Source organism: Procambarus clarkii, chromosome 89, assembly GCF_040958095.1.
Source record: "Procambarus clarkii isolate CNS0578487 chromosome 89, FALCON_Pclarkii_2.0, whole genome shotgun sequence".
NCBI lineage: Eukaryota > Metazoa > Arthropoda > Malacostraca > Decapoda > Cambaridae > Procambarus > Procambarus clarkii.
In genome coordinates, this window is record NC_091238.1 from 2,766,139 (window position 1) to 2,793,085 (window position 26,947).

Here is a 26,947-nt window from a genome sequence, read left to right on the forward strand (position 1 = left end):
CTAAACTATTGGAGATTTGTGTATGGAAAGCTTATGCTGAGATAAACATCTTAAGGCGAAGTTCTAAGGGAAAGCACTTATCAATTTTGTTTGTATTCGTATATTCGATATTGCCCACACACCCCTTCTGTCCCATTCTCCACCTCTCTCATCACTCGTTCCCTATCCCCCTTAGTTTTCCCCATGTCCCCCTCCTCTAAAACTTAATCCCTTCTCCTCTCCTTCCCTGTTCTTCCGTTTTTCTCCCCTCACCCTGTTCTCAAACTTTTCACCCCTCTCCTGGTCTATACCCCCCTCTCTCACTTCTAGTCTCTCTCTTCCCGTCTTCATCCTCTCTCTCCCTTTCTCTAATTCCCAACTTTAAAATATCCCCCTTCGCCATCCCTCTCTTCTAAATCCCCCTTCTCCTTCTCTTTCTGTCTCTCCCTATCTCTGTATCTTCCTGTCTGTGTCTGTATTTCTCTGTGTGCTGTTGTCTGTCTCTGTTTCTGACTCTGCTTATAAGTCTTTGCTAGTTTTTTATTTTCTCATTCTATCTGTCTCATTCTGTCTGTCTCTTTTTCTCCGAATAGGCCTCTGTCTCTCTCTGTCCCTCTTTAACTCTCTCTCTCTCTCATCAAAGTAATATAATAGTCTACCTTTAGCGTGTGGGTGGCCTGCTATCGGAGAAGCCTTTGTGTGAAATGTTTAAACAAATATATATATATTAGTTACCCATTTGCTTCTCAAAAAGGTGGTGGTGGTGGGGGTAAGTGTGAAAACGTTTGAAGCTGCTGGATTCTCTGTTTTATGCCAGTACAGCCGAAGTACGAATAACAGAAAATTTGCATAATTTTTTCTGAAATCATTGAATAATGATGTATATTACTTTTATAAAAAAAAATCTTGAAATCTTTGTTTTCGAAATATTTCACCACGTGTAGGCGGTGGGCAGTGACAAAAATTGTCGTGGATATCAGAATGTGACCCTGACACTCGGTTAATTCTCGAATTCTGGCTACCCTGACGAACCTGTGTCTGTACCGGACCCTAAACCAGTTCCCCTGCAAAGCTGGATGAGGCTAGCCCCAAGTGTCTGGCCTGCAACCATCGGTAGAATGACAGACATTCTCTCCTATAAAGTTAAGAAACTTTCCTTATTCAGACTACTCATAGTCCAGTCGATAGAGCTTTGGCTTCACACGCGTGAGAACGAAGAGGCGGGAAATCTACTTTTTATTTCAAGTACAAAGAAATCTTTATTTAATGTCCAAAGGAATCGTTAATCAAGTCCGTGGAAGCTATTCCCCACGCACACGTACCTCCGACTGGATCACGATGGGCTTACTGTTTCTCGTAGATGATCTTCAGCTATCCTTGTTGGCATGATCTTCAGCTATTCTTGATGGCATGATCTTCAGCTATCCTTGATGGCATGATCATCAACTATCCTTGATGGCATGATCTTTAACTATCCTTGATGGCAGTATCTTCAACTATCCATGTTAGCATGCTCTAGCGATATCAGCACTTAACAGTTGATATAGGCACAGAAAGGTAAAACAAGAGGTATAGGCACAGGAAGGTATACCAAGAGGTATAGGCACAGAAAGGTATACCAAGAGGTATAGGCACAGAAAGGTATACCAAGAGGTATAGGCACAGAAAGGTATACCAAGAGGTATAGGCACAGAAAGGTATACCTAGCGCCTTCGGTGTACACTCTGAGCATTTCTTTGGCTCTTCAAATAGGTTCTGAACTAAGGTCTACTTCCTGACTGGTCAGTAAGCTATTGTGATGGTCTTAACGACCCTCATGAGGCGGATAGACCTTAATAATTAACCCTCTAGAGGTTCATAGGAGTTAATAACCCTCAAGAGATTGATAGACCCTAATGGCCCTATGAGGTTGATAGGCCATCAAAACCCTTAAGAGATTGATAGGCCTTAATAATTTGCCACAGGTTGATAAACCTTAATTAACCCACTTGAGGTTGTAAGGTCATAATGGCCCAAAGAGGTTGATAGGTCACAATAACGAGGCTGATAGGCCTTCACAACCTTCCAGAGACTGATAGGCCTTAATAACCCTCACGAGGTTGATAGACCTTACAAACCCTTCTGAGGTTGGTAGGCCATAATACAGCACTTCATAGTTGGACAGGCCTAAATAACCCTTCAGGGGGTTGAAGGGCCTTAATAACACCCCTGAGGATTGATGGGCTTTAGTAACGCTCAAGAGGTTAACCGGATTTAATAACTCTTCAGAGATTCATAGGCCTTAATAAGCCAAAAGAGGTTGATATATCGTAATACGCTTACCAATATAGATAGGTCATAGTAACCATCCAAAGGTTATATGCCTTGATAACCTTCCAGAGTTTATATAGCCTTAATAACCTTCCAGAGTTTCACAGGCCTAGATAAACATTCAGAGATTTATAGGATTTAATAACCCTCCAGAGGGTGATATTAAGTCTTAATAACCATTCAGAGGTCGATTGGCCTTATTACCATACTCCAGAGGATGGTAATAAGACTTATACTAACCTATCCAAGGTTGCTTGGTCTTAATAAATCTCCTGTGAGTGATGGGCCTCAATAAACCCTCATGAGGCTAATAGGCCTTAATAAACTTTCGGAGGCTAATAGGCCTTAATAACCCTATATTGTTTAAACAGATCTGAATAACCTTCCTGAGTCTGGCTTGCCTAAATAATCCTTATGAGGTTGATAAGATTTAACCCTTAAGAGTTGAGTTGTCCCGCTCCTGTGCCAGGTAAGTTACGGGCTCACCATAGCCCGTGCTACTTGGAACTTGTTCCGAGTAGCTGAATCTATAACAACATAACAACAACCTTAAGAGTTTATTTAACCTTAATGCCCCTCCAAAGATTGACAGGCCTTAATAACCCCTCAAGAGAATGACAGGCCTTAATAACCCTCCAGAGATTGATTGGCCTTAAACCACTACACTAAATCACCTTTCACGGTCGACGACTGAGTGGCAAACTGCCTTTACACATAGAGTGGCAATTTGCCTCTACACATTGAGAGGCAACCTGCCTTTACACATGGAGTGCCAAGCTGCATCTACACATGGAGTAGCAACTTGGCTCTACACATTGAGTGGCTACCTGACTCTTCACAAGGAGACGAAGCGTTGGTTTAACATTTGGGTGACCTTAACATTCATTAATGGGAAATAAATTAAAATTACTGTTGCTGCATATAGGTATTGTTTATTTATAAGAAAGAAAGAAAGGATGGTGTTCCTTCAAAATATACTGAATAATACGGAAAAGTGTAAATATGCAATACCAGTAGTCAGGACTCTTCTATGTTCTTTGTTGAAACTAAAGAGGCAAAGATTGTCTATTGTTGCCTAAATTTACTGAATATTAGTATCGTTTATGTAGACATTAGTGGTTGATGACTTTGACGAGGATTTGTTTGAAGTTAGAAAGACTTTGGAAGATGCGTTCATCGTCAACACGACGGTCCAGGGGGTAGCCGTGTGGTCGCTTGTCGGGATACACTCCTCGGTAGCCATAGTGGTTGAATTTGGTGTTTGTGTGTAGATCATCTACAGCAGCGTCAGCCTTGCCGTCGGTCACAGCCACCACCAGGTCAAACTCCATACCATTAGAGTTACCCTTGGGCAGCAGGAACCTGTTGGGCAGTCCAAGGGCACTCTCATACTGATGAAGGTCAAACTTATTTGCGGAGGAGAGCGCCTCGTCAGCCTTCTGTATCAGGGTCTGGAAACTGGGCACGTCGGGGACAGTCACTGACGAGTCCTTAGACTTGCGCACGATGTGGTTCACTCCAGCACTCACTGTTGGCAAAATATAACTTGAAATTGGAAGTTCTTCATGAACTAGTTGTGAGATATTAATATGTGTATCATATGTAGTATAATATATTGTCACATAGTTATTGGTGTTAAAAGATTGCCCAAAAATTTATTACTTAAAGTCAAATTTTTGCGATTTGGTTTCATTTTAATTCATGTCATTAAATAGAAGAGAAGACTAAACGAAAGGTTACTTACGTTTGGTCCAGAACCTGTCCAGCTCGATGGCTCTCCAGCGTCCCTCGTTGAATGGGAAGACAATACCATTGTTGTCACGGTGGGGCCAGGCGAAGATGCGCACTGTTGCCAACACTTCTTCTTCATGATTGTTGGTGACGTCAATTTTGAAGGAGAAGTCCCTGTGGTTCAGACGTGACACAGTTGTTGATATTTCGACGTCTTCAATTTCGGGGGTGTCATCCACAGCATTGACAAGGCTGTATTCAAAATCTTCAAAATAAGTTTCAAATTTTCCGTCAATTGCAAAAGCGTCAACAGACACACCGCTGAACTCCAACTCATCATGAGTGTATGGCGTAAGGCTGTCCTTATGTTCCCTGAATATATTATCCATATACTTATGTAGTCTGAAGAAGCTGGGGTCGCGGGTGGCAGTTTCAAAGTGTTCCAGGACACCTGGGGGAAGGTCGTACTTTCCATGAGGGTCTCCCTGGCGACCAAGCATAACGTGAGCTGTGTTGTGGAGGGAGCCGTAGTACGCAACGTTAGGACTGTAGGTAGACGACTCGATAACATCACCCAGAACGTCAATGCCATGCGAGTTATTGATATCGATAGTGGAACCATCATTGGCAGTGACAAAGCCATGGGCAATGGCGTCACGAATACGGTTCTCAAGTATGAGCATGTCGCGAACATGAGCAACGCCCTCCACATCCTGATATTCCACATTATCTGGACGAGAGGGGAAGTAGCCACCATACTTGTATGTTGTATGAGGAGCAAATCCTTCCTTAATGGGTTTTTCCCAATGAAGTTCTTCCACGGGACTTAAGTAGTTGGAAAGACGTTCTGCGTCGAAGCGGACTGTAAGCTGGTGATGTACCCAGAAGAAATTCTCACCTTTGCGGTCCAGATGGTGACCTTCATGAGCATCGTCCCACCAGAATGGGAACTCCAAATGCCAAGTGACGTGGTGGGTGTTCAGGCCAATGTCTTCCCCGAAGTAGGCCACACGCTGCTCTGGGTTCCTTTTGCTGCCAGAATATGTTGACTTGAATTTACCTGGTGTCTGGGTCATCTTGGCACGGTACGCTTGCAAGATAATTTCACTGTTAGTGAACAAATGTGGAGTGACCTCGTAAAGAGGTGGAAGCACAACGTGTTGAGTGAGCGGAGAGTGAATCACTGCTGCATATAGAGCATACACAAACTCTCCTTCATTAACGTGACGTCTAAAATAAGCAGCATTGCCGACGAATGTGTTCCAGTCCTTGCTGTGTTCCAGGACATCATAGAGCATAAGGGCTTCTTCACGTTGTCGAGTATTGAAGAGGGAGAACCAGTGTTTCTGTTCCAGAAGTCTTCCGTCCTTCAGTTCCTTCACCAGCTTGTGGGCAGCGGCGCCATCGTCACTATACTGAGAAGGGTCGGCCTCAGGGTCGAAGGTCTCTCCGAAGTGCTTCAGTCTTTCATCATGAACGTCTTCATAAACCTTCCACAGCAGATAATTTACGTCATGCTGTTTCTGCGCTGTCAAATACATCAACTTTACATTTTGTTAAATTGAAACATTCAAAATTTAGTCAGCCAAATTTTTTATCTGTTTTAATGATTACATGATTTAAACGATGAAGTATTTTTAAATAATTTGCATCAATATTTATTTAATATATGCGAATTCATATATAGACTTTTTCAAACAAACACGATTTCAAGATGGAGAAATAATATTGATTTACTTCAGCTCTTCATTTGATCCTATGAAACCTACTGTCAAAAAGCTATAGAATTCTAGTACTAGTTGAATATTAATTAAAAATGCCATATATATATATATATATATATATATATATATATATATATATATATATATATATATATATATATATATATATATATATACATATTATATACATATTATATATATATTATATATATATGCATATTATATATATATATATATATATATATATATATATATATATATATATATATATATATATATATATATATATATATATATGTCGTACCTAGTAGCCAGAACTCACTTTTTGGCCTACTATTCAAGGCCCGATTTGCCTAATAAGCCAAGTTTTCCTGAATTAATATATTTTTTCTAATTTTTTTCTTATGAAATGATAAAGCTACCCATTTCATTATGTATGAGGTCATTTTTTTTTTATTGGAGTTAAAATTAACGTAGATATTTGACCGAACCTAACCAACCGTACCTAACCTAACCTAACCTATCTTTATAGGTTAGGTTTGGTTAGGTAGCCGAAAAAGTTAGGTTAGGTTAGGTTAGGTAGGTTAGGTAGTCGAAAAACAATTAATTCATGAAAACTTGGCTTATTAGGCAAATCAGGCCTTGCATAGTAGGCTGAGAAGTGCGTTCTGGCTATTAGGTACGACATATATATATATATATATATATATATATATATATATATATATATATATATATATAATATGTATGTGTGTGTGTAATTACCTAAGTGTAGTTACAGGATGAGAGCTATGCTCCTTGTGTCCCGTCTACCCAGCATTCTTTGTCATATAACGCTTTGAATCTACTGACGGTTTTGGCCTCTACCACCTTTTCACTTAACTTGTTCCAACCGTCTACCACTCTATTTGCGAAGGGGAATTTTCTTATATATCTTCGGAATCTTTGTTTAATTAGTTTAAATCTATGACCTCTTGTTCATGAAGTTCCAGGTCTCAGAAAAAAGAGATCATATGCCTAAGATGCTGAAGAGTTAACGTCTTAAATAACGCAGCTGGTGTTAAGGCCGCGTTGTACACGACAGCCGGCAAGTTGTGAATTGCGGTTAACTGTCAAGAGAAGGTGGGGGTAATTATCAGGAGAAAGCGCTAAGCCGGTACGACTTCATAGCACTTGGAAGAGATCTCAGACAGAGAGCTGCGTGACTACACAGCACTTGGAATGATATGAGAACAATGAGGGGGGGGGGGATAAGACTTGGGGGAGGAATGGTGGTCAACACACATGAACCATAAAGGGATTTGAAAGACGACCTGCAAGAAGTGAGAGCCGTCGCTGTACCGGCCAGTACAAGCAGTTGGCTAAAAAAAAGAAAGATGACCGCAGCAGTAGCTTAGGGTTGGACCTGGTGAAAAACAGAGTAAAAGAAACTCTTCCCAATGTTTCTCGCCTGTGCCCGGGATCGAACCCGGGACCTACAGGATCATATGACCAGCGTGCTGCCCACTCGGCCGGCCGGCTCCCCTATATGTGTGTGTGTGTGTGTGTGTGTGTGTGTGCATCAAGTTCTGAGGAACCTACATCAACTGTTTTGTTTTTAATGAACTTGCAAGCTTTAATCAGCAATAAATGTGATTTGTTACCTAATACTTGAAACTGCAGTATTTGTGTACAGAGAAATCACAAACACGGGAAAGTGTTCAAAGGGTCCATTCGAATTAGTGTAATTATGAGGGAAGTGGTTTGTTGAAACATGACAGTTGTATAGAACATGGGATGTTCCAAGCTGAGCAGTGTACAGAGAACAAAGAACACTGCCAGTCACTCACCACAGTGGCCGTCAGACACAGCCACGATGCCCGTCCCTCCAGCTTCTCTGTTCTCACAGTCTGCGATCTCTAGTATACACTTGTTGGCGTAGGTGAATCCGTCGTTGCCGCACACGGGCCTGTAGATCTTGGTGCACGCCTTCATGCAGGAGGAATCTGGAATGCAGTAAATAGGTACCTGTGAATTAGACAGCTGCTACGAGCTGCTTCCTGGAGATGTGAAACTAAAAGAAGGCCTGGTCGAGGACCGGGCCTGCTAAGCCCCGAAATCATCTCAAGATAACCTCAAGATATCTTTTAACAGGGTTTGATCACTTTATAGTAGCTGAGCTGTTATTATAAGTCGATATTCAACACAAAAATTCTTAATTTATATTTTAAACAATTATTGCAATTTTTGTTGGCTCACATTCAAATATTAAGTTACTGAGATCTCATGTGCAGTAATGACAAGCTCAGTGTTCTCACAAACCTACTTAGTGTAAATTCATTAATCATTAAATTCCAAGTCTAGCAGTTTCAGTCCAGAATATTGTGATTTTATCGTGCAGTAATTGTAAGTTTAAGGGTCTTACCCCTACAATTTCTCCCTTCCTTTAATATTCTGATTTAGAATTTGAGTTTATATATGTCGGTGATATGTATAGCTGTGGAAGTTGTGTTAATAACGAATGTTTATAAATATTTAAATAGTTTATAAAGATTCTGTGCTAGAATTAGGGTATTCTTGCCACATTCAGATACTTATAACACTCATGTTATATATAACATTGGCTGGGTCTAGTAACCATTATTGCCATATGAAGACATGAGAATCTTTCGTCACTCAAATAACATGTCTTTCGACCCACCAGTGGAATATTGTCATTAGCAAGTAAAATATATTCTCCGTCATACAAAACAATGCATGTCCATATGGACTATAGAGCTACGAGGGGACTGACAGACACTGTTGCTGGCTGGGGTATACTCACCACCTGCACCGTCGTTCTGGAAGCCCAGGTTGGGCCAGGCGGCGACAGCGGCCACGAGAGTACACAGCACCAGGGCCTTCATGGTGGAGATGGCTGATCATCTGTACAATCACCTTCTTTATATCCTCCGGTCTCTTGGTGACCTACAGACTCGCCACCTGATACGTCCCACTCAGCTGTTGCCATCCGGCTTGAAATCAGATAAACGTTCATAACAGTTATCGTAATGTAATCACGTCTATAACAAAAATGAGTACATATCTTCACAGACTTTCGCAAGTGCTATGGAATCACCAAGCACTTTTAAAGGATTACAAACTATAAGAAGTTTATAGAGCCAAACGATAGGAGATTTGTGCATGGAAAGCTCAGGCTGGGATAAACATCTTAAGGCGAAGTTCTGAGGGAAAGCACTTATCAGTTCTGTTTGTATTCGTATATTCGATATTGCCCTGATGCCATAATGTACGGAGGTATGCGGCTGTGTACAGGTTTCTCTCACCCTCCCCTCCATCCCACACACACTCATTCTTTCCCATTCTCCACCTCGCTCATCACTCTTTTCCTATCCCCTTAATCTTCCCATATCCCCCTCCTTTAAAACTTAATCCCCTCTTCTCTCCTTCCCTCCACCCCCTTCTATTTGCCTCTCCCCCACCCCTCTCCACTTTTGTCTCCTCAACCCGTTTCTCAAACTTCTCACCCCTCAAAGAAGTTACTTCTATACCCCCCCTCTCTCACTTCTCGCCTCTCTCTTCCTGTCTCCACCTCTCTCCCTCACTCTAATTCCCTATTTTCAAATTCCCCTTCGCCTTCTCTCTTTTCTAAATCTCCATCATCCTTCTCTTTCTGTCTCTCCCTTTCTCTCTTTCTACCTGTCTGTGTTTGCGTCTGTGTGCTATTGTTTGTCTCTGTTTCTGACTCTATATCCGCTTGCATGTAAATCTATGCTTGTCTCTCAATTTCTCATTCTATTCTATTTGTCTCATTTCGTCTGTCTGTCTGCTTTTCTTCTGAATATGCCTGTGTCTCTCTATCCCTCTCTCACTCTCTTGTTAAAATAATATATTAGTCTACCATTGGCGTATGGCTGGCCTGCTGTGGAGAAGCCTTTGTGTAAAGTGGTTACATATATATATATATATATATATATATATATATATATATATATATATATATATATATATATATATATATATATATATATATATATATATATATTAGTTACCCGTTTACTTTTAGAAAGAGAGAAGGGTGGGGGGGGGTAAGAAGCTGATAGATTGTCTGATTTATGCTAGCACAGCCGAAGTAAGAATAACAGAAAAAACTGCATAACATTTTCTGAGATCATTGAATTATGATGTATATTACTATTATAAACAAAATATATATTGATATATTTGTTTTCAGAACATTTCACAACGTGTAATCAGTGGGCAGTGTCAAAAATCGTTGTGGGGGTCAGAATATGATCCATGACACTCGGTTCATTCTGGAATTCTGGCAACCCTGACGAACCTGTGTCTGTACCGTACCCCAAACCATTCCCCCTGCAAAGCTGGAGGAGGCTAGCCCCTTCTGTGTATGGCCTGCAACCATCGGTAGATTGACAGACATTCTCTCCTATAAATTTAAGAAACTTTCCTTATTAAGACTACTCATAGCCCAGTCAGTAAAGCTTCAGTCTCACACACGTGGAGTCTATGGATCGAGACCCATACAGCTCAGGTGAATGGAATTCTCTCCTATAGATATAGATTATATTTTTTCATTATGTGTACAATTCGGTTAAAAAGTGTATTTTGCCTTGTTTGACTGAAAACATTGAACCTGGAAGTTCTTCTCCCCTAGCCCGGCCCGAGGCCAGGCTTAACTTGTGAGAGCTTGGTCCAACAGGCTGCTGCTTGGAGCGGCCTGCAGGCCCATATATCCACCACTTCCCAGTTGGTCAGGCACTTCTTGAAGAAAACTGGTCATTAATTTTAAAACCATTGTTACGAGTGAAATGCGGTCATATGAGGGGACCAACATTGCCATTCCCTTTTAATGATCTCATATAATTGCACTAAATTGATTCTTATTCTTCTTCTTTGAAGAATGACTAAAATGTTATCCTTTTAACGAGCTTCGACTGAGTTATGTCTAACTACCGTCAGTAGTTTTGCTGCTCGACGCTGAGCATCGTCTAATATGGCAATTACCTGCCTTAAGTACGGCGACCAACACCGCATGCAATATATTCCAGTACGGGACGCAGTTGTGTGAACTGTGCAAGGCGAGAATGACTTTCCTCGATGGAGGCTCGTAAGATCTCTCAATGAAAATTAATATTCTGCTGTTGCTTTACCGCCTCCTTGCGCTCCTTAGTTGACTTCAGACCATCTTCAACTCTACTTTCAACAACTCCGTGTTGATCATGCAGTTCCTTGTTTCAAAATTTGTGTTTCCAATACATGTATTGCTTCTCATTTATAAATATTAACATTAATACACAAAGAAATAGCACTAACGGGATTTATACATCAGGGAGAAAATAGATTCCAATTGATTAATTTAATGAAAAAAATTGTAAATGTTGGTAAGGTTTAAGAGATTATACAAGGGTTGTGTACGTTGGTAAGGTTTATGAGATCTCTATATACAAGGATTGTCAACGTCGATAAGGCTTATGAACTCTTCATATACAATGATTGTCAAAGTAGGAAAGACTTATGAGACCTCAATATTCAAGTATTGCCAACATTTTCACTATTTACAATATATGTATACACAAGGATAGTTAACGTTAGCAAGAATTATGAATCATCAAAACATACGACTTGGCAATGTTTTTGACAAGTTCTGTTGGCTCTCTGCATTTGGGTGTAGAGATTGACAAATACAATTTGAGGAATGAATTAAAATTCCAGTTATTGTATGAAGCTTTCATTGCTGTGTAAGTTAGAAAAGATGTTATTCCTTCAAAAGTATAATTATTTATACAGCTATGTGTAAATATGAAATACAAACATTCAAGCATTTTTTGTTCTTATTGTTGTAACTTGAAACAAAAGAATGTTCGTTGTTGCCTAAATTTACTGAATATTATTGTTGGTTATGAAGTCATTAGTTGTTGATGATTTTGACGAGGATTTGTTTGAAGTTAGAAAGACTTTGGAAGATGCGTTCATCGTCAACACGACGATCCAGGGGGTAGCCGTGTGGTCGGTTGTCGGGATACACTCCTCGGTAGCCATAGTGGTTGAATTTGGTGTTTGTATGTAGATCATCTACAGCAGCGTCAGCCTTGCCGTCGGTCACAGCCACCACCAGGTCGAACTCCAAACCATTAGAGTTACCCTTGGGCAGCAGGAACCTGTTGGGCAGTCCAAGGGCACTCTCATACTGTTGAAGGTTGAGCTCGCTGCCTGAGGCGAGCGCCTCGTTAGCCTTCTGTATCAGGGTCTGGAAACTGGGCACGTCGGGGACTGTCACTGACGAGTCCTTAGACTTGCGCACGATGTGGTTCACTCCAGCACTCACTGTTGGCAAAATGTAACATGTAATTGAAAGTTCTTCATTAACTGGTTGTAATATATAAATATCTGTAACAAATGTATTATATATTAGCATGGTTATTGGTATTAGAACATTGCCCAAAAATTAATTACTTTAAGTTACATTTTTACAATTTATTTTTCATTTTAATTCATACCATTATATAGAAGAGAAACCCAAACGAAAGGCTACTTACGTTTGGTCCAGAACCTGTCCAGCTCAATGGCTCTCCAGCGTCCCTCGTTGAATGGGAAGACAATACCATTGTTGTCACGGTGGGGCCAGGCGAAGATGCGCACTGTTGCCAGAACTTCTTCTTCATGATTATTGTTGATATCAATTTTGAAGGAGAAGTCCCTGTGGTTCAGACGTGACACAGTTGTTGAGATTTCGACGTCTTCAATTTCGGGGGTGTCATCCACAGCATTGACGAGGCTGTATTCAAAATCTTCAAAGTAAGTTTCAAATTTTCCGTCAATTGCAAAAGCATCAACAGACACACCGCTGAACTCCAATTCATCATGAGTGTATGGCGTAAGGCTGTCCTTATGTTCCCTGAATATATTATCCATATACTTATGAAGTCTGAAGAAGCTGGGGTCGCGGGTGGCAGTTTCAAAGTGTTCCAGGACACCTGGGGGAAGGTCGTACTTTCCTTGAGGGTCTCCCTGGCGACCAAGCATAACGTGAGCTGTGTTGTGGAGGGAGCCGTAGTACGCAACGTTAGGACTGTAGGTAGACGACTCAATAACATCACCCAAAACGTCAATGCCATGCGAGTTATTGATATCGATGGTGGAACCATCATTGGCAGTGACAAAGCCATGGGCAATGGCGTCACGAATACGGTTCTCAAGTATGAGCATGTCGCGAACATGAGCAACGCCCTCCACATCCTGATATTCCACATTATCTGGACGAGAGGGAAAGTAGCCACCATACTTGTATGTTGTATGAGGAGCAAATCCTTCCTTGATGGTTTTTTCCCAATGAAGTTCTTCCACGGGACTCAAGAAGTTGGAAAGACGTTCAGCGTCGAAGCGGACTGTGAGCTGATGATGTACCCAGAAGAAGTTTCTCGCCCTTGCGGTCCAGATGGTGACCTTCATGAGCATCGTCCCACCAGAATGGGAACTCCAAATGCCAAGTGACGTGGTGGGTGTTCAGGCCAATGTCTTCCCCGAAGTAGGCCACACGCTGCTCTGGGTTCCTTTTGCTGCCAGAATATGTTGACTCGAATTTACCTGGTGTCTGGGTCATCTTGGCACGGTACGCTTGCAGGATAATTTCACTGTTAGTAAACAAATGTGGAGTGACCTCGTAAAGAGGTGGAAGCACTACGTTATGAGTGAGCGCAGAGTGAATCACTGCTGCATATAGAGCATAAACGAATTCTCCTTCATTAACGTAACGTCTAAAATAAGCAGCATTGCCGACGAATGTCTTCCAGTCCGAGCTGTGTTCCAGGACATCATAGAGCAAAAGGGCTTCTTCACGTTGTCGAGTATTGAAGAGGGAGAACCAGTGTTTCTGCTCCAGAAGTCTCCCGTCCTTCAGTTCCTTCACCAGCTTGTGGGCAGCGGCGCCATTGTCACTATAGTGAGATGTGTCCGCCTCAGGGTCGAAGGCCTCCCCGAGCTGCTTCAGTTTTTCATCTTGAACGTCTTCATAGATCTTCCACAGCAGATAATTTACGTCGTGCTGTTTCTGCGCGGTAGAAGCTCCTGAAAAGGGAAACTCTTTAGTGTGCTTTACGAATTATAAAACGATTCAACTAAATGAAACAAAATGCCTACTTTCTCGAGTTTAGTGCTTATAACACGAATAAATACCTGAACATTTGATTTTTTTTACGATTTACGTGTATTGTTATCACACTGTTTCATGGAAGAAGTTACTTAATAATTTCTTAAAATTCATTTATATAAATTCTAAAAAGAAAACTATTTCTTCATGTATTGGAATTTGGCAATACGTAACAGAGGTTTTTATGACGTCAACTCTTATACAATGGACTGTTTACGGAACTCACTTCCTCACTTATTACTATCAATCTCTCAAGGAAACCTGCATTCTAAATACAATAAAACTGAAAACATACTTTGGTGGTACCACGCGTACCACCAAAGCTTTGTGTTTCATGAAACCACGAAAGCTTTGTGTACAATGCGTACCGCTAAAGCTTCGTGCATCATTTGTACCACAATAACTTAGTTAACCATGTGCACCACGTATGTTTACCATGTATCATGTTTACAACGAAACCTTATCGTACCACTGAAGCTTGGTGTATCACGAAAGTTTAGTGTATCATGTGTTCCACGTAAGCTTAATATATAATGTGTCATAAAAAGCTTAGTATATTATGTACACACGAAACCTTAGTGTTCCATATGTACCACGTACGTTTAGTTTACCATATATACCACGAAAGCAAAAATTATTATCAACAATGACAACAATATCAAATCAACAATACCGGCAGATAAAATATCAATGTTAGAAGTCTATAATTTATTAATTGACTCATATTTCAAACAATTTGATCTCTAATGATTGCTTACACACACTTGTGATAAATTTTAAATTAAATAGCGAGTTGATAGTAAACACGAAGTGTTGTATAGTTTACAGGTGAATGCAACATGTGAGGTTTGCATTATCTTTTACACATAATTTTTTTTTCATTATCTTACTGAAAGGTATAGTTAAAGTGGAAACTTCTATTTTTGTTTAACCTCGTTTCTTATTTCCGTTTAACTTATTTCCTCATTTATCTTTCGTTTAACCGAAAGTTTCTTATATGTTTGTGCAGTAAAACGACGTTACGCTTGGTCATTGGGCAACAGAGAAGTTTTTATCATAATCTTTAATTCGAAACACTATATTGACCATTCTTTTTGTCGAAGTCAGTGCCATAAGAAAAATGAATTTCTAGATTGTAATTAAAAATAGTATCATTCTGCTTCAGGTGTCACACAGAAATCAAGATATATTATTACTATGTCGAGAATGGAACCGTTCGTTGAGATTATTATCTTCTTCATGAAAATTTTAGCGATTTTTCAATACAAAGTCTGAAAATTATATCTGAAAACATAATAGAAACACACATGCACAAATAACCTATTGCGTTCTATTCTTATTAAAATTTTAAGTGGCGCCAACAAGCCGCTATGTTCTATTTACAAATGCAAACAATAACGGCTCTAGCTAACGTAACTGTTGTTGTTGTTAAAGATTCGCTACTTGGAACAAAGCAGTTCCAAGTAGCACGGGCTATGGTGAGCCCGTAGTACTAACGTAACGTAATCCAATGTCATGTAGCCTATTCTAGCACAGCCTAGCTCAATAGTATGTGTGCATTAGTCAGACGGGAAACTAAATGAAAGATGGTTGTGAAGGCTCGGTGACTGGTTCTGGTAATGAAAGATGGTTGTGAAGGCTCGGTGACTGGTTCTGGTAATGAAAGATGGTTGTGAAGGCTCGGTGAATTGTTCTGGTAATGAAAGACGGTTGTGAAGGCTCGGTGACTGGTTCTGGTAATGAAAGATGGTTGTGAAGGCTCGGTGAATGGTTCTGGTAATGAAAGATGGTTGTGAAGGCTCGGTGACTGGTTCTGGTAATGAAAGATGGTTGTGAAGGATCGGTGAATGGTTCTGGTAATGAAAGACGGTTGTGAAGGCTCGGTGACTGGTTCTGGTAATGAAAGATGGTTGTGAAGGCTCGGTGAATGGTTCTGGTAATGAAAGACGGTTGTGAAGGCTCGGTGAATGGTTCTGGTAATGAAAGATGGTTGTGAAGGCTCGGTGAATGGTTCTGGTAATGAAAGATGGTTGTGAAGGCTCGGTGACTGGTTCTGGTAATGAAAGATGGTTGTGAAGGATCGGTGAATGGTTCTGGTATAACACTGACTGGTATACTCACCGCCGGCATCGTCGCTCTGATAGCCAAAGTTGGGCCAGGCTGCGGCAGCTGCCACGAGAGCACAGAGCACCAGGACCTTCATGGTGGAGATGGCCGAAGTGAAGGAGAGTCGCCCGCTTTATACCCCGGCCTCCAGATGACCTCCAGACTCGCCCCCTGATAACGATGCAGTTGCTCAATAGTACGGTCAGAGTTATCTATAAACACCCTACCGCCTCCCTCCCTCCCTTCCCCCAGCCCGTTCTCTAAAGCGAGTCCAACGTCAGGAAACTGTCGTACTAGATCGCCTCATCCTAACCTACCAGAGGACCTACGAACAGAAAACGGGACATTGTCAATTTGACGAGCCGCTACCGGTTTCTAGTACGATAGTTTTTGGCCTTAGGTAAAGTATACGTGAAAATGCGACGTGCTATTAGGAGGACGGGTTGATCCTACGACCTCAAAGATCACGTTTATATCTACACTAGAATCGTATGTGTATGTGCATACATATTTATATTGATATGCAACATTACTTTCGTAGTAGACTTATGCAGTGCATTCTGCAATTGTTATTTCTTACATAATATTTCGAAACATTTCTTATAAATAATATATATATATATATATATATATATATATATATATATATATATATATATATATATATATATATATATATATATATATATATATATATATATATATATATATATTTATATAGATAAATATAAAGTTACATTTTATTCAATATGCATGTACAAACATATTTATAGGTATACATTTATAGTAAGTATTATCAAGCCAAATTCTGACATACCTCAATTCTATTCAAATACATATATATGTTACGTAAATGTACCAATACTCAGAGTTTATTTATCCAACTTTATTTTGAAATAAATGGCACTTCGAGATGCGTGGGAAGTGCGTACCTCAAACAGTGTTTAATGTAAATATCAAAGAAAACACTAATCTTTGTAATTGTTAACTAAATCACGTAAAACAATTTTTTGTATTTATAATGTTCGTATATGCTCGATAAACATTAGTTTATTTATCTCATTAAAGAGAGACATGTTCAATACTTAACTAATTTTAATATTTAAACTCATGATCATTTAAAATTGATAATATGTGACATAACATGTTCCCGTATAACTGAGAAGCACATTTGTAGCAAGCGACGACATGAGTGCGCTGGCTGGCTTACACCTTGTGTAAATCACCCCATCCTCCTGATTAGATAGTAATTTTTGTTACTATGTGGACCATCGTCCATACATTAACGTACTGGACAATTAGAGAGCAGAATTTGGAAGTATTTTCTTTATAGAATCCGAAAAAAAATAAAATCTAAACCTAATCATTCCTAGGCCTAATATAGCACTTAAATTTAATACATTAGGCCTCAGATAGCGCGTTTTTGGCCAAGGTTGATTCGGTTAGATTTTATTGTCAACATATATACAACACCTTTTCCAGTTCCAGTTTGTTCAAATTCAATGGTACCAAGTTCTACATTTTAATTCTCTATTGCGTCAATATATGTACGATGGTTCACATTATTACAATGAGTACTATCTAAAGAGGAGGATGGACTAGTTTAAATACACACATGATTAGCGTGAATTTGGCACCATGTTGGAAGACCACTGTACTAAAGAGAACCTCTGCATTATGTTATTTGTTTGTTACTGAGCCTTTGTTACTGACATGAGCACTGATAACCCAAGGCCTCTCCCTAAGTGGGAATGTGGACGAACCAGAGAGTTCGACTATTTTCTGCTGTGAAGCTGCAGCACGGAGGATGGCCTCAGCTATTCTCTCCATCATTAGACTGTCCCATCTGAACTGTTTTTGATTTTTGTTTCGTCGAATCTGACCTTGAGAGCTGTGGCTGTAAAAAATATCCCAGTGATTGATACTTACAGTGAAGGCGAGATCGTGCGTCCCCGCCAGCACTGTCCTATAAGTGAATCTAAAACAATATACTGTCCCATTCACTTGAGAATGAACCCTGTAGTTTCGAAACGTTGCGTAAATTTATAATAAGTGTGATATATTCTACAGTTAATTATATATTTTCATTTTCCTGGAACAAAGAAGAAATTTGGAGAAAATTTGGAGAAATTCTCTTCCAATTACACCAATATACAAAAACACTAGTCCGAGGGATAGATGCCGTAAACCAGAATATAATCGATACAGAATATGCAGTCATATTCAATGAAACACACACACGCATACATACATACATATATATATATATATATATATATATATATATATATATATATATATATATATATATATATATATATATATATATATATATGTCGTACCTAGTAGCCAGAACGCACTTTTCAGCCTACTATGCAAGGCCCGATTTGCCTAATAAGCCAAGTTTTCCTGAATTAATATATTTTCTCTAATTTTTTTCTTATGAAATGATAAAGCTACCCATTTCATTATGTATGAGGTCAATTTTTTTTATTTGAGTTAAAATTAACGTAGATATATGACCAAACCTAACCAACCCTACCTAATCTAACCTAACCTATCTTTATAGGTTAGGTTAGGTTAGGTAGCCGAAAAAGTTAGGTTAGGTTAGGTTAGATAGGTTAGGTAGTCGAAAAACAATTAATTCATGAAAACTTGGCTTATTAGGCAAATCAGGCCTTGCATAGTAGGCTGAGAAGTGCGTTCTGGCTACTAGGTACGATATATATATATATATATATATATATATATATATATATATATATATATATATATATATATATATATATATATATATAGTTGCTGGAGTTGCCCTTCGCCTTGCCGCCCCGATCCTCACCGAACATAGGTGCATCTGCGGAACTGCGATGGCAGACCAATATGGTCGTCATGGTCTGGTATGTCGTAAATCACAGGGTAAAATCGCAAGACATGAAGAAGTCAACGACATCATCAAGAGGAGCCTCGCCACAGCCCGGCACAAAGAGAACCACACTTATCCAGACCTAACGACCCTCAGATGCGCCCTGATGGAGTCACCTAGCTACCTTGGAAGGATGGTAAGCAAGTGGTATGGGACTACACGTGCGCTGCCACACTGGCCAGTACCTACCTCCACTACAGCACACGTGAAAGCGGTGGTGCTGCTTCTTTCAGGGAATCGCAGAAAATTATTAAATACAGAGGTCTAGCACACTGCTACAGCTTTGTTCCGATCGGCTCGGAGACCCTCGGTTCGTGGGGAAAATGCGCATTGAAGTTCCTGAAGGAATTGGGGGACAAATTGATCAGCGCTACAAAAGACCAGAGAGCAAAGAGTTTCTTGTTCCAGCGCCTCAGTGTTGCGATTCAGAGGGGAAATGCCTGTTGCGTCTTGGGCACTAGTCCAACTTCAGAGGAATTCGAAGAAGTGTTTGACTTGCAACAATGATCGGACCCGTCTGTGACATTCATCAATGTTTCCCACTGTTGTGTTTTTCAAGAGATCCATAACCTTTAAGCACCTTTTTGCATTATTATTTTTGTATCAACCCATGTATATCTTGTAACCATCAAATGCATAATAAAGCGCAAAAAATAAAAAAGGAAGGGGGTGGTAGGAGAAAAGCACACAGAAACTGTATTGGAGGGGATCTAAACATTCCCTCTAATGCGTTATGCGCGGTTTCCTCCGAGGCTATGGGTCCCCCTTCTTCCAGCTAGAGGTGGTACTTCCTTCTATATTATATATATATATATATATATATATATATATATATATATATATATATATATATATATATATATATATATATATATATATATATATATATATATATATAATCTTTGGACAACACCCACCAGTGGACCTCGAACCAAGAGAAAGTACAACTACCTTCCAGTAGCTGCCATAACTAGTACGCCTTAACCCACTACACCATCAGACCCTTAACAGAAGTAGAGATTTCGAGGTATATATACACCTCAAATATCCCCACTTCCCAAGGGCACCAGATAAGTGAGGGGTTACTATACGTTTTTCATCAAGCCACTGTTAATGTGGGTGAACTCGTGTCCATGCTATAAGCCCATATATATATATATATATATATATATATATATATATTAGTATATTTTGGTAGCAGTCTTTCCTGTAGACATATATTATTAAATATGACCGAAAAAGTAAGATTAATAATTCTAACACGAATTTTCTCGATCTTTCGTACGTTTCTTTTCAATGTTGGTGGTAATTCAAAAATCAATTCTCCAAAACTCATTTTTATTTCTAGTCTGACGCGACACTTGAGCGCGTTTCGTAAAACTTATTACATTTTCAAAGACTTTAGCTTACACATACACAACTGAATAGAACTTACACATCTTCGATTTGTTTATATCTACATTGGAGTGAGGTGGATGGGGTGAGGTGGTATTAATAGGGTATTAAATTCCTAAACACAAGACAGAACACGAAACAATGGGTATTGAATGGAAGTGATTGTAGAAAGCCTATTGGTCCATATTTCTTGATGCTTCTATATTGGAGCGGAGTCTTGAGGTGTCTTTGTGTCTGGAGACACAAAGCAGAACGCTTTAAAAGAGACTAACGTCGTCTATGCCTTCAAATGCCCACTTGGGGACTGTAAGCTCCAAAAAAAAAACAGTATATAGGCAAGACAACAACATCTCTTTCTAGGCGTTTAACGATGCATAAGCAACAGGGCTCCATTAAGGAACATATAATCTCTTCCCACAACCAAACCATCGCCAGAGAAATCCTAGTAAACAACACAGAAATCATCGATAGATACAGCGATAGCAGGCGGCTTGACGTTTGCGAGGCACTACACATCAAGAAGTCAACACCAGCAATCAACAGCCAATTAATGCACAACTATATTCTACCCACCTCAAGACTCCGCTCCAATATAGAAGCATCAAGAAATATGGACCAATAGGCTTTCTACAAATCACTTCCATTCAATACCCATTGTTTCGTGTTCTGTCTTGTGTTTAGGAATTTAATACCCTATTAATACCACCTCACCCCATCCACCTCACTCAAATGTAGATATAAACAAATCGAAGATGTGTAAGTTCTATTCAGTTGTGTATGTGTAAGCTAAAGTCTTTGAAAATGTAATAAGTTTTACGAAACGTGCTCAAGTGTCGCGTCAGACTAGAAATAAAAATGAATTTTGGAGAATTGATTTTTGAATTACCACCAACAGTGAAAAGAAACGTACGTAAGATCGAGAAAATTCGTGTTAGAATTATTAATCTTACTTTTTCGGTCATATTTAATAATATATATTGGTGTATACTGGCAGCAGGTATAGTAGGGCAGCAGAATTATTAATCTTACTTTTTCGGTCATATTCAACAACACATGTTTACAACAAAGACTGGTACCAAAATATAGTAATATATATATGTATGTATATATGTATATATATATATATATATATATATATATATATGTATATATATATATATATATATATATATATATATATATATATATATATATATATATATATATATATATATGTAAGGTAATTTCACATGTCTACTTCAGTTGAAGTTTTGAATGTATGTATGTATGAACATAAGAATAGATTTATATTTGATTTTGATTGGAATATGTATTGATTGCATACTATGCCCCTGAAATGATAGTAATTATTTTATGTTTGGTCGAAAGTATCAGTATGTAGTGATGGTCCACCAGAAAGTTCACATTGAATTTGAAAAACTGAAAACTTTTTGAACTGCAACGTAACCTCCCCTAACATTCCTTGGACTAATACACGGTATCTTAGGTTTAATATAGTACATGCATGTGTTATACTAGTCCTAAGAATATTTAAGTTTCCTTTTAGGTAAAATTTTTCTTTTTATAATTAATAGTAGAGAAAGTGGTCTACTGGTCGTCCGTTACTACATATTTATACTTTCGACCATATAGCTACTATAAGTACTATAATTTACGGGAAATATGCTGGTATTGATGACTGGCAGTGTTATGGAGCAACTGCATTGTTATCAGAGGGCGAGTCTGGAGGTCATCTGGAGGCCGGGGTATAAAGCGGGCGACTCTCCTTCACTCGGCCATCTCCACCATGAAGGTCCTGGTGCTCTGTGCTCTCGTGGCAGCTGCCGCCGCCTGGCCCAACTTTGGCTATCAGAGCGACGATGCCGGCGGTGAGTATACCAGTCAGTGTTATACCAGAACCATTCACAGAGCCGTCACAACCATCTTTCATTACCAGAACCAGTCACCGAGACTTCACAACCATCTTTCATTACCAGAACCAGTCACCGAGACTTCACAACTATCTTTCATTTAGTTTCCCGCTAGACTAATGCACACTATTAAGCTAGGATGCGCTAGAATAGGTTACATGACATTGGATTTAGTTAGGTAAGGTAAAGCCGTTGTTTTTTTAATTTATAAACTTAACGTAGCTGTGTTTAATGCAATAAGAATCGTTACTAAGTATGCAGCTCAATAATACAGTTGTATTTTAGTATTATTATGATTTTTTTTAACAAAAAGTGCATGTTACTTTATTTTTGGTCATAATAAGAAACTTGCATTAAAACACTAAGAAATTCTCAAGCAATAGCCCAAAACCTCAGAGATTAGTTCTATTCTCGACACAGCAATAATGTATTTTGCGTTCTTGTAGCTGCACGTGTTCAAGAGTGATGAACTGTGCAACGGTTATCTTCGAGGCCATTAACTCAATTAAAATCCAAATATCTTTACTAGGAAAAACATTGACCTTGTCTATAATGTTGATTTGGATTGTGAATTTGACACAAACATCTCAGTTAACTGTCACAAGCAGCAAATGGACATGTGATTTTCTGGACAAAAAAATAAGTACCTGGACGAGTTGCCACTGATAAAATCAAACAAAAATTTATATGTATCGTGTTTCTTGTGGACTTACACAGGTAAACCGAACATATTGTGCACGAAGCTTTGGCGGTACACATGGTACACGAAGCTTTTGTGATACACAAAGCTTCCGTGGTAACATGATACACAAAACATTCGTGGTACATATATACACTAAGCTTTAGCGGTATGTATGGTACACTAAGCTTTCATGGCACAATAAGCTTTAAAGAAGGATTTTAGTGAGGTTCTTCGCGAGAGGGAGAGGCGCAGGTTAGGGCTGGAATAATTATCTGGAAACAGACGGTGAGTTGGTCTTTATTGGTCAATGTAATCATTAACCTTACATGAAGTGTGCCTCCAGCACTACTGGGATACGTTCGGGTCTTGATACAGGTAAACTACACTGAAAGTAGGTTATATTGCACAGTATGAAAATTCCTGCCAGTGAATCGAGGGAGGAAAGTCACTAGGTTTCTAAATCTTGTAATATTTCAGGTATTGCAATATACTTGTGTAAATAAAATTATCTCATCAATTGACAATTAATCTCAATGTTGATAAACGTCAAATAATATGCGCTGTGCAAAGCTAAAACTGAAAATCTTCAATAAATGTTTTAGAGTTAAGTGAATTACAGAATATTTTGAATGGTTAATGTTAGTTGTTCAACCTTCAGCCAGTCATATGGATTTTTAGTTACAAAGTAGTTGGAAAAGTATTAAGAGTCAGTACTTTTAATTCGATTATCATAGACTCATGAATTAGTTCGAAGAACGAGCGACATGATTCCAAACGATTATGTTATTGACTTTTTTAGGTTAAAGGATTAACTCGTTAGATAAATTACTCCTGATAACATAACAGAAGACGGAAATGCGAGCTATATTTATCTACTCTAATACGTCACTTACTATGGATATACATTAAAGTCATATCTGTCACAATATTAAAACTGTGAACAAAATCTGTTTTGCTGTAACAAAAGTAAAAAATTATCAAAAGAAAGCACCAAGCCGGTGCTTTGGTTAAAGACGAAAACTTTTACACCAGTAATTATATCTTTTGTTACCCAAAATATGGGGACATCACGTGCTTACCCTAATTATTCTGTTTGTCACAATTTTACAAACTTGTGTTTTTATAATTTCATTTTTCTTGTATTTAGTATGCAGGTATTCCTTGTGAGATTGATAGTAATAAATGAGGACGTTCATTTGGCAAACAGTCTAATGTATAAGGGCTAACGTCATAAAAACCTCTATTACTTATTATAAAATTCCAATTCTCGAAATTAATGTATTCTCAAAAATTAATACATAACTTCTTTCATGAAACAGTTTGATATGAAGACATGGAAACCGTTGACAATTTTAAATTTTTAGGTATTTAATTGTGTTATTAGCATTAAACTCGAGAAAATAGAGCATTTTGTTTCATTTCGTTGTATCGGTCTCTAATTTGTAAAGAACACTGAAATATTTTTCTTTTCAGGAGCTTCTACCGCGAAGAAACAGCACGACGTAAATTATCTGCTGTGGAAGATCTATGAAGACGTTCAAGATGAAACCCTGAAGCAGCTCGGGGAGACCTTCGACCCTGAGGCCGACACATCTCACTATAGTGACAATGGCGCCGCTGCCCACAAGCTGGTGAAGGAACTGAAGGACGGGAGACTTCTAGAGCAGAAACACTGGTTCTCCCTCTTCAATACTCGACAACGTGAAGAAGCCCTTTTGCTCTATGATGTCCTGGAACACAGCTCGGACTGGAACACATTCGTCGGCAATGCTGCTTATTTTAGACGTTACGTTAATGAAGGAGAATTCGTTTATGCTCTATATGCAGCAGTGATTCACTCAGCGCTCACTCATAACGTAGTGCTTCCACCTCTTTACGAGGTCACTCCACACTTGTTCACTAACAGTGAAATTATCCTGCAAGCGTACCGTGCCAAGATGACACAGACACCAGGTAAATTCGAGTCAACATATTCTGGCAGCAAAAGGAACCCAGAGCAGCGTGTGGCCTACTTCGGGGAAGACATTGGCCTGAACACCCACCACGTCACTTGGCATTTGGAGTTCCCATTCTGGTGGGACGATGCTCATGAAGGTCACCATCTGGACCGCAAGGGCGAAAACTTCTTCTGGGTACATCATCAGCTCACAGTCCGCTTCGACGCTGAACGTCTTTCCAACTTCTTGAGTCCCGTGGAAGAACTTCATTGGGAAAAAACCATCAAGGAAGGATTTGCTCCTCATACAACATACAAGTATGGTGGCTACTTCCCCTCTCGTCCAGATAATGTGGAATATCAGGATGTGGAGGGCGTTGCTCATGTTCGCGACATGCTTATACTTGAGAACCGTATTCGTGACGCCATTGCCCATGGCTTTGTCACTGCCAATGATGGTTCCACCATCGATATCAATAACTCGCATGGCATTGACGTTTTGGGTGATGTTATTGAGTCGTCTACCTACAGTCCTAACGTTGCGTACTACGGCTCCCTCCACAACACAGCTCACGTTATGCTTGGTCGCCAGGGAGACCCTCAAGGAAAGTACGACCTTCCCCCAGGTGTCCTGGAACACTTTGAAACTGCCACCCGCGACCCCAGCTTCTTCAGACTTCATAAGTATATGGATAATATATTCAGGGAACATAAGGACAGCCTTACGCCATACACTCATGATGAGTTGGAGTTCAGCGGTGTGTCTGTTGACGCTTTTGCAATTGACGGAAAATTTGAAACTTACTTTGAAGATTTTGAATACAGCCTCGTCAATGCTGTGGATGACACCCCCGAAATTGAAGACGTCGAAATCTCAACAACTGTGTCACGTCTGAACCACAGGGACTTCTCCTTCAAAATTGACGTCACCAACAATCATGAAGAAGAAGTGTTGGCAACAGTGCGCATCTTCGCCTGGCCCCACCGTGACAACAATGGTATTGTCTTCCCATTCAACGAGGGACGCTGGAGAGCCATTGAGCTGGACAGGTTCTGGACCAAACGTAAGTAGCCTTTCGTTTGGGTTTCTCTTCTATATAATGGTATGAATTAAAATGAAAAATAAATTGTAAAAATGTAACTTAAAGTAATTAATTTTTGGGCAATGTTCTAATACCAATAACCATGCTAATATATAATACATTTGTTACAGATATTTATATATTACAACCAGTTAATGAAGAACTTTCAATTACATGTTACATTTTGCCAACAGTGAGTGCTGGAGTGAACCACATCGTGCGCAAGTCTAAGGACTCGTCAGTGACAGTCCCCGACGTGCCCAGTTTCCAGACCCTGATACAGAAGGCTAACGAGGCGCTCGCCTCAGGCAGCGAGCTCAACCTTCAACAGTATGAGAGTGCCCTTGGACTGCCCAACAGGTTCCTGCTGCCCAAGGGTAATTCTAATGGTTTGGAGTTCGACCTGGTGGTGGCTGTGACCGACGGCAAGGCTGACGCTGCTGTAGATGATCTACACACAAACACCAAATTCAACCACTATGGCTACCGAGGAGTGTATCCCGACCACCGACCACACGGCTACCCCCTGGACCGTCGTGTTGACGATGAACGCATATTCCAAAGTCTTTCTAACTTCAAACAAATCCTCGTCAAAGTCATCAACAACTAATGACTTCATAACCAACAATAATATTCAGTAAATTTAGGCAACAATGAACATTCTTTTGTCTCAAGTTACAACAATAAACACAAAAATCCTTGAATTTATTTCAAGGATTATAATAAAAATAATATATAATAATATAATTCTATATAAATAATAATATAAATATGTATTTTGTATATACACATTTTTGTCTAAATTATTTTACTTTTGAAAGAATAACATCTCTTCCAACTCACACAGGAATTAAAACTTTATGCACTAACTAGAATTTTAATTCATTCCTCCAATTATATTTGTCGATCTCTACATCCAAATGTAGAAAGCCAACATAACTTGTTACAAACGTTCCCAATTTGTAAGTGTGGATGATTCATAAGTCTTGTTAATGTTGAATGTCCAAGTTTATAGATATCTTA

At 39.3% G+C, this 26,947-nt stretch overlaps 3 protein-coding genes across 3 annotated transcripts; 1 reads left to right on the forward strand and 2 right to left on the reverse strand.

Annotated features, from left to right (window-relative positions):
• Window positions 1-3,201: 3,201 nt before the first annotated feature.
• LOC123773422 (hemocyanin subunit) lies at window positions 3,202-8,703 on the reverse strand. The gene is made up of 4 exons (XM_045767174.2): window positions 8,548-8,703; window positions 7,574-7,729; window positions 4,034-5,548; window positions 3,202-3,817 (listed from the first exon to the last, which is right to left on the reverse strand). The coding sequence occupies exons 1-4, from the start codon at window positions 8,627-8,629 to the stop codon at window positions 3,402-3,404; spliced, it is 2,169 nt and encodes a 722-aa protein (XP_045623130.2). The 5' UTR covers window positions 8,630-8,703; the 3' UTR covers window positions 3,202-3,401.
• Window positions 8,704-11,456: 2,753 nt separating this feature from the next.
• LOC123773423 (hemocyanin subunit) lies at window positions 11,457-16,167 on the reverse strand. Its single transcript, XM_045767176.2, is given in 4 exon segments — window positions 11,457-12,068; window positions 12,281-13,160; window positions 13,162-13,808; window positions 16,012-16,167. Coding segments are annotated over 4 exon segments (2,025 nt in total). The 5' UTR covers window positions 16,094-16,167; the 3' UTR covers window positions 11,457-11,652.
• Window positions 16,168-22,085: 5,918 nt separating this feature from the next.
• Window positions 22,086-26,793, forward strand: LOC123773420 (hemocyanin subunit-like). Its single transcript, XM_045767172.2, has 3 exons — window positions 22,086-22,182; window positions 24,380-25,906; window positions 26,119-26,793. Exons 1-3 carry the CDS (start codon window positions 22,101-22,103, stop codon window positions 26,532-26,534), a joined length of 2,025 nt encoding a protein of 674 aa, XP_045623128.1. The 5' UTR covers window positions 22,086-22,100; the 3' UTR covers window positions 26,535-26,793.
• The last annotated feature ends 154 nt before the right edge of the window (window positions 26,794-26,947 follow it).